At 33.3% G+C, this 16079-nt stretch overlaps 1 protein-coding gene across 29 annotated transcripts in view; it reads right to left on the reverse strand.

Annotated features, from left to right (window-relative positions):
* Positions 1-16079, reverse strand: part of RIMS1 (regulating synaptic membrane exocytosis 1) — a 477727-nt gene that overhangs the window by 61764 nt on the left and 399884 nt on the right. For 17 of the 29 annotated variants that reach the window (XM_041766386.1, XM_041766371.1, XM_041766353.1 and 14 more), the window contains one exon: positions 5920-6155. The exons of 11 other annotated variants lie outside the window; for them this stretch is intronic. In XM_041766386.1, coding sequence (XP_041622320.1) covers positions 5920-6155 — 236 coding nt within the window. Of the gene's footprint in view, positions 1-5919; positions 6156-9339; positions 9448-16079 lie in introns of those variants that run through there. One more of the 29 variants, XM_041766512.1, reaches the window with a different exon arrangement.

Consider the following 16079-nt stretch of genomic DNA (forward strand, 5'->3'; position numbering starts at 1 on the left):
AGTAGTTATTCCTGAATAAGGGCATTTGATCTTGTCTCTCTCAAATTTATCTTTAGTCCGTTCCTTTCTCTGAGTAAGCACATTCCTTTCCATTTCTATAGTTCCTTCTCTACCTTTTTGTGCCATCATCTGTCATTTCATCTATTAGCCCCACACTGACCTCCTTGCTTCTTCACTGATTTTGTCCACTTGGCTTCCATTTAAGCTTCAAGCAGCACAGCTTTGCTTCTTCTATTGTCCTGATTAAAATGTCTCTATCAAACAGTGAGCAAAGTCCCTTAAGGGCTTCTAAAAGACCTGGCCCCAACTTTCTTCTTCTAAATATATTTCTCACTATAGCCCTTTCATACACCTTTGCTTTCTCCAGACTGTGTCCATGGGCTGGGATCATTTACTGAAATATACATTTTTTGTGTTTTTCTCACAGTTTTTTCCTTTCCCCTTTCCACAAAATTATTTGCCTTTTAATGTTTCCACAAAATTATTTTATGCTTCCTTGCTTCAGGGATTCTCACAGGAATGTAAAGCAGCCAGAAGGCAGCAGCGACTCTTTTGCCTTTCGTAAATGCCTAAACTCTAAAACAGATAATGCTAAATGTGTGAGCCAGATGGGGAAAGAGGAGAAGGCTCTGCAGGGCCCAGAGGCCAGGGTGGAACCTGTAGGAACCCAGGCCCTGGTCCCTTGCTCTGCTGTGACACAGAAAGAGAGGAAGAATATGCTAGGAGTTTAATGTAACTAAAAGGTATTCTTGGTACAGATTGAGATTCTTTTACTCAGAAGGGGTGTGCATCATTTCCAAGTCATAGAAATTTTTGTTTATCCATGTTCATGTGAGATATGTTTCTTTACAAAATATATACCTATTACTTTGCTCATGACAATAGCCCCAAATTTTCTGCACTTGAAGCAAACGGACAGGAAAGTCAGAGAGTTTTATCTAACAGGAATTCAGAGAAAAAGATACTGGTAAATATTGAAGTAACAGAAGACAATTTATAGAGTTAGAGGGTCTTGAGCAGGGTCTTAAAGGAAAGGACTTGGACAGAGGAAAATGAAATTTGGAATGGGGAAAATTTTTTAGAAAGGTACAGAATATCTATCGTTAAAGAAAGAGAAATGATTTTTTGGTACATTCTTAATACATGATAATTGACTCTTAATTGTTTGAAAATTAGAAAATAGTCCCATAACATTTTCCATAATTTCATCAGTTTTAATCATTAACATGGTATTAGTCTACCTACTAAAGTATTTTTAGCTGTTAATGATATAATAAATAATTTAATTAAATGGTTAGACCATAATTATTTACCAGTTCTACATTTGCTCTCATCCCGAGACACAGATTTTAGACCATTTTGTCTTCCCTCTTCTTTTGGTAACATACATAAATGGCATGGTGTTTACTACATTTGGCACTTGCTTTATATTTTCTCATTCAGTTCTTTGGTTTATATTTATTTCAAGTGTGAATCAGTTCCTTCCCCTGGGGATGATACTTTTAATTCTAAAATACCTACTATGGCTGGCCAGAATGGAGATATAGTTATTGAGTAATATAAGATGAGGTAAATTGAACAATTTCTAGTCTATAAAACTGACGGTATTTTACATGTATAGATATTTTCTTCATAAAATCTAAATGTTCTAAGCAGAACATTTGAAATTGAAGATTATTTGATCTAAGATTTGTCCTGAGGTGACCTGTCTCTTGCATGGAAGAGGTCTATCCATTAGAGTTAAAGAAATCTTTTATATTCTTTCCCAGGGGAGTAAGCACTCCTCATTTTCAATACCTTATCGAGGTACTGTTCCCTCTGTCCTGGAATGGCCTTCCCTATATAACAGTCCTGATTGATTGATTGATTGATTATTTATTTTTTAAATATTTTATTTATTTATTCATGAGGACACACAGAGAGAGGCAGAGACATAGGCAGAGGAAGCAGGCTCCCTGTAGGGAGTCCAATGCAGGACTCGATCTCAGGACCTTGGGATCACACCCTGAGCCAAAGGCAGACACTCAACCGCTGAGCCACCTAGGTGCCCCCCGATTTATTTTTTAATGCACAGGTCTCACCTCATCAAGGAATCCTCTTGAAATTGCATGAGAGAGTGAATCACACTCTGTGCTCCCCCTGTACCACTTTGATAATTGGAGAGTTGCCCTTTCTGAGCTGGAATATTAATATGTAACTCACCCTTTTCTACTTTGACATCTTTGAAGGCAGGGTATTTCATCCATCTCTTTAGTATTTCTTGCTCCTAGCCCAGTGCCTAGTATAGTGTCTATCACACACTAGCAACAGGACTGTGCTTAAATGTTTGTTGAACCTTATTTCAAATTCTTTGTTGCACAGTGGTTAAGAGCATAGGCTTTGGTACCCAGAAACCTGGGTTTAAATTCTGGGCCTATCACTTATAATGGGAACTTGAGCAAATTACCTAATCACTGTATGCCTTAGTTTCTTCAATTTCAAAATGGGAATAGGGCAGCCCAGGTGGCTTAGTGGTTTAGCACCGCCTTCAGCCCAGGATGTGATCCTGGAGACCCAGGATCAAATCCCATGTCGGGCTCTCTGCATGGAGCCTGCTTCTCCCTCTGCTTGTGTCTCTGCCTCTCTCTCTCTCTCTCTCTCTCTCTCATGAATAAATAAAATCTTAAAAAAAAAGGGAATAGTAGCAATGGTACTTCATAAGTTTATTATGACCAATAAAGGAGTGAAATTATATGTACACATACGTGCATATGTATAACTGAAGAATGCATGGGAAAAGCTCTAGAATGTAAATCTGTTACTAGTTTTATTCACATAGACACATGAATACTTACCATTCTTATGATACTTATACTTGTAGGTAATTGCAGGGGTGTTATTTAGGGATGAACCTTCACAGATGTTTAGACCCTTCTCAAAAATGCCTTTATTTATAAGTAAGGAAGGGATTTCCACTGGGGGAATGTCATATAGTTAGCCTATAAGTGAGGGAACAAATCCTCACACTACTCAGGCTGGGCTTCTAAATCTACATGAGCTAGAAAATCTACCTTGAGTTCTAAAGCCTAGCTCTAAGTTTACTCAGAACTTCATTCAATTTGAAAATATTGCTAGATCAGGATCAGGAGTTTTTTCTTATAATTTTCCTTTCTTTCACTACTTCACGTTTCAATCTAATTCAGCTACCGTTTACCGAATAGTAAATAGTATGTTGTGATTGCTTGAAGACATTTACCAGTAGTAACACCTAGAGTCATTGGAAATGTCTTGTCACTTTCCTATTAAAAATACATATTTAAAGAAGTTATTCTTACTTTAATTGTGAATAAATAGTGTGGTAAAGGTGATTTAAAAATATTAATATTATTTGTAACTAAAATATCCTGTAAGAATAATTATATGTAATTTTAGAGACTAGTATATTGTTAGAATAATTATATATCTAATTAAAGAGCTAATAAATGCTCTTCATAGTAAATAGAAATATGTGAGTATATGTATAAAATTTACTATTTTCAATTTGTTGAAATAAATTTTACTTGATTTCAAACAAAGACTCAAATATGCCACTTTGAGCAAACTTGCAGTTATAGCAACAAAAGCAGAAAAGCAATATGTTTGTAGTCTATCATTCTAAAAAGAGTTCATTAGACTTTGTTATTTCTGAGTGCTTCGCATTTTCCTGATTCTCTGTTGTCTGTGTGATAGAGGGTAGAGAAGCTGTAACCCAGGCTGTACAGATTAGAGGTTTACTATAAGAGAAGACCTTACTTAATCTTTTTTTCACATTAAAACAATTAAACATTTACATTAAATGTAATATGTTCTATTTCACAGAATACACAGCCTGTTTTAATGTATAAGGAATGCTGTTTTCCTCTCCATATCACTTCTAGAAGACAGAACAGGGCAAAAAACCACAGAATGCACTGAAACAAAGAGGCATGACAATTGAGGTTTGTTACTATTTGTCATGTGCTTTAGAAAGAGTATCAAATAACAGGTAAAATTATGATATAGAAAAAGAGACATAAAATTTTATACCTGGAAAGTTCAAACAAGGACATCTAGTCCAACCCACCCATTATATAAGCAAACTAAGTCCTACAGAAATAAAGTCAAAGTTGATTCACTGAGTCATTTTGGTATAGAATTATTTTGTTAGCTTGGCTTTGTAACCCGATATCTTTTTCCGCTTCCTTACACTGCAACCTAATCCCCTAGAGTAGGCATTCCATGGAAGTTATTAACAATGCAACCTTTTGGGAAGGTAAATATTATTTGAAATTAAACAATGACCATAAATGGAATAAAATTTAAATTAATAAAGCAGAGTCTAAGTGTTTCATCGAACCTATTACCTATAAAGTTGTGTAACAAGTATAGATTCTATATAAAATTATTGTTGTGTTTTAGTCTAAGAAACTATAATTATACTTAACTAGTGAGTGATAGAGAGGGAACTAACTATAGGGGAAAAATAAAATAAGAGAGACTATGAATAGTTAGGGAAAGAAGATACCTGCTCGCTAAACCTGCAGCCTCTCACATAGGAAAGACTGGTTCATCAAAGAACATTTCCATTTCACCTAAGTGATGAAGGATTTTGAAATCTGGTGGTGAAATCCTTATCCACACTGTAAACTATCATTACATCAATACCAAAAACCAAGAAGCATCACCATCAAAAATAAGACAAATCAAATACAAAGGAAAAATGCCTTCTACTCTTTAGGAAGAAGTCTGACACTAGGAAAATAAAAAATTCTCCTTCCCAATGAACATCTCATCTTAGTTGGATGGCACAGAGGCAGATCCATCACAGAGACTAGCTAATCTAGGTTCATTCTATGTTTTTCAGAAAGACAAACCTCTGTTTAAATAGCTGTGCACTCTAGTTCAGTTTTTCAATGGTTTAATATCCTACCTTTAATTTATTTGTAAGTAGGTCCACTAGAATGCACATTTTAAAATAGGTACTCTCCAGGATGCCAAGTTAACTATGAAAACAATTTCATGAAAGTTTTTTTAAAACAATTTCATGAAAGTAACAAAAGTAAATTTTGTTACAAGACTTTTGCTGTTAAGGAACAGAAATACGGAACCAATGGTTATAACAAGAGAAACAAGTACTGACAGTTTAAATCAATTCATTATTTCACTTACCTTTAGTTTTCCATAGTACTGAATTATCTAATAATGTCTAATAAATATTATATAATTTTGGGCAACTGAAAAAAAATTTTGTAGTATAGAAATAACCATCCTCCTTTCTGTGTTTGCTTTTTTCTATATACCTTGAGGACATAAAGCTTTTAAGATTTATAAGCTGTAGAAAATATCTGAAACTCAAATTTGCATTAAGACATTATTCTTTGCACGAATCCACTGACCCATTTTCCTAAAGTAAAAATAACTGCTGGGTTTTTAACTTTCACTGAAAATATAACAATCACAGTTCAATAATTATATTCATACAGTACCTTGAAGACTATATTTCAAGTTGCACAACTGACCTTCTTTTCTATAAAAAATATAGATAGAGCCTAAATCATAGGTAATTATATCATGGAACATTTTGAAAAGGAGAATCCTGTTGCTTTTCTTGCATATAAATCAATTTGGATCTTTAATAGTTCTTTGCATTTCCTTGCATATTTATAGACATGACTTTATTTCTTTTTTTAACTTATGGAAAATATCTGACCACTTTATAGATTGACAAATGATACCTTGTTAGACAGCTGTACAGAAAAAAATAAACACACACATGTGACAGATTTTCAGAGACAGAAAAATAAATTTCCTTTTGCAAAGAATCAGTACACTCTACAATCACTCACAAGCCATAGCACGAGGATCCACTTTTGTCTCTCCAGTAAGAATTCGAGGTGTCTAAGTTGAATTTACTTCACTCACCTGTTTGGCTTAGTTGAGATGTGCTTCTACTCCTTCTAGATACTATGGCAACCACTTTGGCACTCAGGCTGGATCTCCTTTTCTTTCCACCTGCTCCAACTGTACCCACAGCCGTGTCGGACTGACTGCCATCATTATGCTCCAGTGTGTACATCTCCCCACTCACACTGGTGCTCTTCGTGATGGCTCTTCCTGAAGTCCCCATCCGTCTGCCTTGCATTTTAGGGGTAAATGAACTATATTTACAAAGTAAAAACATATATGCATCCATAAATTACAGGTCAGCATAACTGAAGCTCTAAATCTAATGAATTTTGAAATAATCCAGGCAAATTTTTAGCAGGAAAAGTCAGTTGAGTAGTAGGCTTATAGCTAGGATTTACTAGACATAGCTTAAAACAATAGTATTTTGACATAGGAATCTTAAACTTAGAGTAAAAAGAAATGCAAACAATGTTATCCACAAGGAGGAAAATGTTACTAATTTTAGAGTTACTGTGTTACTTTCAGAGAAAAACAAAAATATTTAAATCAATAAAACAAGTTCATATACATTCCTCAGAAAAAAGTATTATTAAAAATGGATACTCTGGATTTGCCATTCAAGGCTTAAAAACTGAAAACATCTGTTCTAGTTCCAGCTAACAGATATCTCTTTTACAATCTGAGGCTTAATGAGTCTAAGACAGACTACTAATGAGGCAAAAAGAATCACATTTCCCTCTTTCTTCCTTATCCCTTCATGTTGCATCTCTTCCAAATTCCACTTCCTTTGTCTCTGTCAGTGTTTCAAACTCATATGCTCAGATTGAGATGTTCTTTTTTTCCCCTTGCTTATTATAACTTGCTTGTCTATGTTTCCAGATTATACTAATTTACCTGAATAAATTACTATACTTCTTTCCTAAATGAAAAAAATTACTGTTGAGAATTTCAGGCACCCTGGAAGTTTGGTGGGGAAAAAAAAAATCGCCTCTACTTGCTAAAGTAAATGTATGTCTGTGAGTTGGGTAGAGAGCTAAGGCAGGCAAGTTGGGAGCCACGGATGTTAGGATTCTTCATATGTTTTAAGTTACGCTGCATATGCAGTTATATTATCCATGTAGATTGCCCTCTTTTGGTCTAGTGAAGACCTGGTTTGATATATCTGAAATGGCCCTCTTTATTTTATGTTTTCTTAAAATATCTGCAAAAATTGACTTACATGACCCTCACCACGATCTTGATTTTCTATTTCTTGTTTTGAAGTACAAAATACGTTAAAACAGCAACTTTTAACAGTGATGACATTTAATACTCACATTGGGATAAATCCTAATATGATTAGAAATGATAAAACAAATATTTGGGATCATGTAATGTATTTGTGGTTAAATATATAATGAGTGTTTCAGTAGAAAGGAAAACTGATATGGGATGAATTCAGAAGAATGGGAGAATGAGATTGTGGAAGGCTTAGAAGTTATGGAAAAGAAACAAGACTGTTGGATCCTTAGGATCCTTCCATGAATTGAATTGAAAAAATGAGACCCCTATTTGATAGGAATCATTTTTAATCCCTAGCTGAATTACTTGGTCTATATCATTAATAATATTAATACTTGTACCCTTTCAATTTATTCTAATCAGCTTTTCATTAACTCAAAGCTTTTAAAGCCACTTAGTTATGCTATGTGCTTTATGCAAACTCTATTTCAAAACATTATTGAGGACAGTATTACCTATAGCTAGTCCAAAATTGATTCTTGTGGGGTTTGTATTCCCAACTCCAGGGGACCTTCTTTCATGATACATATTACAGTAAATTTCTTCTGTGTCCTCACCAATTTATTTCAATGCATGATCTGAATCTGCCACGTCTCCTTAAGCTTACTCTTACTACCTGCTTTTTCTACTATTTTGCTTGCAGACTTTTTGCTGGAGGATATGAAGCAATGTCACAATTTGGTCAGTTTTGTAGTCATCATGTCCATCTTCAATCAAACACTTGTGATTGAGAAGTCAGTAGTTTTTCCACCTCTCATCAATCTTTTTAGCACACTCCTTGAAGGAGTTATTGAAAATTTCTTTTCTGATGATTTTATTCTTACCTTAATAGTGAAGTCTGGATAAACTAACATGTACCTTTTGTTTCCCCATTATTTCCATGAAAATGGAATTCTATTACAACTCTCAATTTGTATTTTAAAAGCTAGTTCATAAAAATACTATTGTAAAATATTTGACGATGTTCTTTAGGCTACAGAAAAATTTAAAAGTATAGGGAAATGTCATCAATAATATTTCTGTCATGAAAGTGTATTCAAGATGAGCCAGGAAGATTCAAAATTGTTTTTTCATGGGCATTTAATCACAGCAATGAAATGTTCTACTATGTTGAAAAAATTCTGGAAGGCAGCTATGCTCATCACTATATCACCAATGCAAACCAATGACAAAACTTCTAAAAAAATTAGGGAAATCTGTATAGTGATTACCACTTATGGAGTTAAGAATTTATGTTAAAATTAGTTTTGTGAATAAATGATATAGTTTTTCCTCAAAAAATACAATATTTAGAATTTTAAAAGCATTCTTATATGATATGACAACTGTACACAGCTTCCTAAAGAATATGGAATATCATAGTGTTCAACAAGAACATGTTAAGGCATTTTCAATTCTGTTTACCTAATTGAGGGGAGAGGTTTCTGGGTTCTAATCAGGTTAATTTAATTCATGTGAAGGTTACCATTTTACTGCAAATATGCTTTCTATTCCCCTATTTTGTATCCTTTTATTTGTTTCACTTCCATTGCCTAGTAAACTATTCCCGTTACTTAGTTTCATTTAGTGCCTGAATCCTTCAGGATACTTTAAGGTTTTCTGCTTTATAAAGCTCCTCAGAGCCTGTTTAGTGTTATGACTCTCGTTTCCCAGTCCTTTGTTTTCTGTTTTCTTTTGGTTATATTAGGATTCTTACATTTTATACCAGCATGCACCTTATGCATCACTAGATTTGCCACAGTGCCCTTCCTACTGCTGAATGAACTGAAAATTTGAGTAGGAAGTAAAAAAAAAAGTGATGTTGGTATACAAATGGACTAGGATATAACCCATCTTTAAAAATAAATAAACAAAACCCCCACCTTTCTTCTTTGATACCCCCCTCCCTCTGGCTACTGGCTTTTTTGCTAAAAAATCTTCTCATGCAGTTGTCTGTATGTTCTGTCTTCCTACTCTATCTTGAACTAATTTAAATCAGGCTCTGCCTCTACTACTTCACCAAAGCTGCCTTTTTTATTAAAGTCACCAATGACTCCACATGGTAGTCCTATCATTGCACAGTCCTTACCTTTTTGACCTCTCAATAAATCATGTATGTGACAAGACATTTGATTTTACTGATCATGAAACACTTTATTCTCATTATTTTCCTACCTCATTGACAAGAAGACCTTTATCCTCTTTGTCACCAAATACTGCGGTTCTTCAGTGCTCAGCCCTCTGGCCTATATTCTTCCTTATGACACTAACTCCCCAGGTGTCTCCTCTCTCAGGCTTTACATATTAACCATTGCTGCAAATTCCAATTGTTTTTTCTCCACTTGTACTCAGTCCTGAACTCGAGATTTATATAGTCAGCTGTTAACGGACATTCCTGTTTGGATATGTTTCTCAAAAATAACATGCTCCACCTAACTGAAAAACTGCTCTATAGAACTTATCTTTCTTATCACATTAAAGATACCCATTCTCCCAATTGCTCAGAGTAATAATTTCCCCCTATAAAGAAATCTAATGTGGATTTTAGACCAAATAAAATAGTTGCCTTATTTTCTAATGGTTGATGTATTATCTAACAAGCCCACTGAAGGGTCATGTGACTCTCTAGAGGAATGTGCAAAATTTTTGTCTATTTACTCCTACAATAATTATGGTTCAAAGATTTTGCAACTCTGTAAAGCTAGATATTAACTTGAAGAAAACTGATAAGGAGCAAATGATTACTATTTAGAAGATGAGGTAACTCCAAAGGTTACAGTTTTACTGACCTAGAGAATATTACCCAGTTTTGAATCTAAATTCATAATCTTATTCACCATTCATCTATTTTTTCAATGACTATATATGTGTATACATAAGTACCTGAGTTTCTTGGATCATCTTTGGAATCATCCTGTTGGTTTTCTCACTAATGAGTTAAAACTTCAACATTTGCTACCTGTTTTTTTTATTACTGTGTTTTGATTTTGAGAATAAGGTTTTGGTAGTGTTGAGGAGTCCCATCAAAATGCCCAAATGGACCCCCTGCTGCATCCAATTAAACTATGTTGCTGGAGCAGGGCACCTCCTGTACTCCTTAAAGGTTGCCTTTAAACAAGTGGCAACAGAACATGACTTTTAGTCCTGCTTCCTTTATTCAGACTCTGGTTTTCTGTATTTCTTTGTTTTGTTTGTTTGTTTCTGGTTCTTTGTAAATTGGCTCGTATTTTGCTTGCTTGTGACTAATAATACAATTTCACTAATGGCACCAATAATAGGAAATCCATTCATGGAATCAAATCTGTTGGATGACAGATATCAGGATATATTATAAGTTGGATGGCAAAACCCCCCAAAATTGGGTTTGTTAGCCTTTTTTACATGTCTGTTAGCTTGTTACTAAAAGTTCACATAACTTATGAAAATGTCTTATGCATACTGAAATAAGAACTGCTCTTTAAAGTCCAGGCTTAGATTTCGGTGTTAATTTTGGCCCTTTGGCTAAGTGGGAAAACAAAGGTTGCTAGTTCTCTTTGTATTCTTAAAAACAGTCTTTTTAATTGATAATAAAAATCTTTTACTTTCTATGTACCCTAGGAATAGCTGTTCAGGCAGATAGATATTAGATCCAAAGTTATCTTAAATTTAATAGAACTCCTGTTCTGACTGAACTGTATAGATGAGTAAGTACTTACATAATTCTAATATGGGTAACTAAAGAATCTCTAGATGAAAAAAGAAACTGAAAATCAAATACTTTGAATATGCTAGCCTCTTAAGAAAAAAAAATTCTCAAGGAATTGCTAACTCAGAAGAATTTTAATAGAAGAATTTAAGCCCATAATCAAAGCTAATCCTTTGAGATATCAAACTAGTTTGATAAATTTGGCTTAAAAACAGCCTTATAAAAACCATGATGAGATGCCAGTTCATACACACTAGGATAGCTATAATAAAAAGGAGACACTAACAAGTGTTGATGAGAATCTGAAGAAACTGGAACCCTCATACATTGCTGATGGGGAAGTAAAATACTACTGCTTTGGAAAAGTCTGGCAGTTTCATTAAACTTAGACATAGTTAAATTAAACTCAAAGTTATCGAATGATTCAGTAATTCCATTCAAAAGTTAAACATAGTTACCATATGGCCCAGCAATTCCATGCCTTGGTACACACTGAAGAAAATTTAAAACACATATCTACATGAAAACTCACATATGAATATTCATATCGACGTCATTCTTAACACTGAAAAAAAGGACAACCCAAATGCTCATAAACTGATGAATGGAGAAACAAAATGTGGCATATCCATAGAATTATCAAACATAAAAAGGAATGAAGTGCTGTTATAAACATGGATTAAGTTAAAAACATCATATTACATGAAAGAAGCTAGATACAAAAGGCTACTTATTGTGTGATTCCATTTAAATGGAATGTCCTAGAGTCAAATTCATAGAGACAAATGCACATAAGTGGTCACCAAATGCTAAAAGGGGGAGAATGCGAAGTGACCACTAAATGGGCTTCTTCTGGGGGATGATAAATATATTGTGAATTAGACAGTTGTGATAGTTGCACATCCAATTGTGACTACATTAAAAACTTCTAGATTTTATAATTCCATAGGATGAACTTTGTAGTATGTGAATTATATCTCAACTTAAAGTTTTGTCTTCTTACAGATTTTACCAGCATGGTATATGATATGAGCACAAAATTTCATTTTCTTTTTTAGAAAATGAAAGACTTAGACTTAGATTGGTTTTCCAAGACAGATTGGTTTTCGCATGGGCAGCCAGATTAATCTGGAATTCCTAAACTGGTTTTACTTAATGGGAATGCTAACATAGTAATAATGCTTAAGATTATGAAAAATGTAAAATTATGTAATAATAAATTGAATTGTAATTCTGATAAAACTCTGTTATCAATAAGAATAAAGTTGGAGTGTCAGCTTAAGCAAAATTTCCAAGTGATTAGTGAATTTTAAGATTTAGAATTAGTATTAAAAAATTCATTAATTAATAAAAAAATCTCTGAATAAGAGATTCTGGATAATAAGAATATAGATAATTTCTAAGTTAGAATATAAAACTTGGTTAATAACCAAGGAAATATATATATGTACATTTAATTTTCATATGATATACAGTAGCTTTGCCTTTGATAAAGTTTATCTTCATTTCTGCCCCTTAAACAATATATCTAAGGGATATTGTGGGTGTAGGGTGCTTTGTCATGTGTGCTCTGTAACTTGCTGGTATGCTAAATTACTTGCATATGACAGTCTGTTGTGCTCAATTACCTACCTCTGAGTTTTCTCTATGAAATAGTAGCTTAGGTTAAAAGTTGTAGTTATATTGACAGTTGGTTCTACACTAGGAACAAAAGTGGCATATACTTTAAAATATGTGGATACATATTCAAGACAATAGATGTGTTTTTATTTATCAAAGGAAAAGAAGGAAATAACTTCTTAGAGTAAAATACCTGGAATGTGAATGAAGATAGTAAAAGACAGAACTTGAGCAGATACATTAAATTGTAGAAGGTCTGAGGAAAGGTGAGCTATTCACCCTGTTTTATGGTAGCTGTAAACAGTAAGTCTGAAGGGCAAAAAAAATAAAACTTTGACAAACTGGCTCCAATTAATGTAAATATTCATAATATACTAAGAAAAGTCTGTGAGTTATTTACTAAAAGTTACATTAATACAAGATTAGAATTTGATTTTCTGTTAAAATGATGAATTGATCTTAGAATATTTAGTTGAGAGCAACTTTCATTTAATTAGAAGTGGCAAGCTGACCATTAAGGAACAAGAGTTCTACTTTATATATAGAACCAATACCTACAAAGCCTGCAAAGGAAATTGGTCTAGTATCTGTTTTATGGCTCACAGGATCCTAGAACTATGGATAATAAAAAAAAAAAGTCTGTATCCTGAACTTAGCAGAATTTTAGAGATCTCATAGTGATAGGTACAGCAAATGATGTCTGGTAGTGATGACTGCTTTGGCTCACACTGTAAATAACGTAGATTACTTAGTGGGATATAATTTACCATAAAATGGCAAAGATGGTATGATAATCTATATGCATTTTATCAAATCAAAGATGTCATCAATATTAAAATACATTATTATTTTATGTATTCTTAAGAAAGAAAAATGGTAACAAAACTATGGCATGCCATCAATTGTAAAATATATACCAATTTCATATATGGCAAAGTATAAATAAGTGAGAACCATGAAATTATGATAATAGCCAATTTAGAAACTCATTTTAAACAAGAATTTCTTAAAAAAGATTGGTAAATTATAATCACTTTCTAAATATTCAACATGCCAAAAGAATCTGGAGGTCTAAGAAGATTCTGTGGTAAACCTGAAAAGGGGCCAGTAATATAAGGCATATTAAAAGATGGCTGTAATATAAATAAATTCATAATTCTGTTAACAAAAATACTAAAAGTCAACCCAAATTATTTGGATCAATATGGAAGTTACTAACCACAAATTGAAATCAAACAGAAACTTGCTGATCAATATTAAGAAACAATTCCCAGGCATCTATCTCAAAATTTTCAGTAGTTAAAATACAGGGCTGATGAATGACAACCAAATGGCATCAAATATCTCCTGACCATGTCTAGTGGATCTACCTGAATAAGCATCAGTTAGAACTGAGGGATGCACTCAAGTTAAATCACTCTTTTCAATCTCTTCAAAAATGCCAGTCGTTCAGAATAATTACCTCTGTGTAATTCTTGCTGAATTTCATTCGTATACACATACACATGCATGAGGCTATAAGTAGTTTTTGGTATTGAGGATGTACATACCTTTTGTTAGCATATTCTTAGGTAACAGACTTATTCCTAGGTATTTCTAGTTTCTGATTATATTATACTAATGGTATTTTATAAATTTAATTTCCTAAAGTTTGTTGCTAGTACATAAAAATACAATAAATTTTTGTATTTTGACATTGTATCCAGTGACTATACTAAGTTCATTTATTGATTCTAATAGTTGTTTTATAGATTATTTTGGGTTTTTTATATGAAGAATCATAAAAACTATGAATAATGACATTTTAAATTCTTCATTTGCAATCTTTATAGCTTTTATTAACTTATTTTTTACTGCTATATTGCTATACTGCCAGGTCCAACACTGGCTAGGGCCATGTGAATAATGTTTGATAGAAGTTGTGAGAATGGCCTATTGAAATTGGGGCAAAAGTGTTCAGTTTTTCACTATGAAATAAAATACTTGCTGTAGGGTTACTGTAGATAATTTTTATTGTCTTAAGAAAGTTCTTAGTTTGCTAAGATATTTTATCAAATGTATGTGCTGAATTTTATCACATGCTTTTTTCCCTTTATCTATTGAGACAATCATATAATTTCTTTCATTCTGCAATTAATTATATATGGAAAATGTAAAACAAATTTTGCATTATGGAACAAAAAATTTTGCATAATGTATTTTCATTCTTTCAAAATCTATCTGGATTCAATTTGCTGAAGTTTTATGAGAGATTTTGGTTTGTGATTTTCCTGTCTTCTAATGTCCTTATCAAAGTTATCAAGGATAGGCTGGCCTCACAAAAAGATTTAGGAAGTATTTTTACTTTTACTTTTTATTCTCTAGAGAAATTGCTATATGCCTGAGAGCATTCATTCCTTAAATATTTGGAATAATTTATCAGTGAATCTGCATGGGTGAGGAGTTTTCTTTGTGAGGAATATTTTTTTTTTTTTAATTTTTATTTATTTATGATAGTCACACAGAGAGAGAGAGAGAGGCAGAGACACAGGCAGAGGGAGAAGCAGGCTCCATGCACCGGGAGCCTGACATGGGATTCGATCCCGGGTCTCCAGGATCGCGCCCTGGGCCAAAGGCAGGCGCCAAACCGCTGCGCCACCCAGGGATCCCATCTTTGTGAGGAATATTAAAATAATTTCAGAAGCATTAAAAAATAGACACAGGACTCTTCAAAGCTTTTATTCTTTTTATGTCATTTTTAGTAAGTTGTGCTTTCTAAGAAATTTGTACATTTCATCTGAGTCAGGGTTAGGCAAACTTATTTTGTAAAGGGCCAGATAGTAAATATTTTAGGCTTTGCAGGCCAGATTGTTTCTGTTGCAATTACTCTACTATTATGGTGGATAAAGAGCCACAGATAATATATCAGGAAATGATATATTCCAATAAACCTTTATTCACAAAAATAGGCAGTGGGCCAGATTTGGTTTGTTGGTCATAGTTTTGGCTAACCCTGATCTGAACTGTAAAACTTACTGGCATACAATTGTTTAAACCATTTAAATATTTGTGTATCCTACACTGGTATCTCCCTTTTCTCATTTCATGACATTGGTTATATGTATTTAGTCCATTTACTTTTGATGTAATTAATGAAATAGCTGGAATTGACCCTATCACTTGCCACTTATTTTTAATCATTGTGTTCTTTTACTTCTCCATTTCTGCCTAGATTAATTTGGTCTCTTTTTCTACATATTAGCATCTGAATTATGTATTCTTCTATTAGTTATTAATGGATACCTTCAGGATTAAAAAATACATAATACATACTTTGACTTATTAAAAACTTCCTTAAACATTTTATCGCTTTCAAAAGAATGCGAGAACTTTAGCATGGCTTGATTCCATTTACACCCTTTCCACCTTTTATGTAGGTGTTATATATTTTACTTCTACATTTTTTTGTTTTAGAGAGAGAAAGTGCACATGAGTGGTAGGGGAGGGGTAAAGGAAGAGGGGGAGGGAGAATGTTAAGCAGGTTCCATGCCCAATGTAAATAGTGATAGTAAGTGTTGCTTAATCTCACAACCCTAGATTATGACTTGAGCTGAACTCAAGAGTCATACGC

This window comes from Vulpes lagopus, chromosome 1, assembly GCF_018345385.1.
Source record: "Vulpes lagopus strain Blue_001 chromosome 1, ASM1834538v1, whole genome shotgun sequence".
Classification (NCBI taxonomy): Eukaryota; Metazoa; Chordata; class Mammalia; order Carnivora; family Canidae; genus Vulpes; species Vulpes lagopus.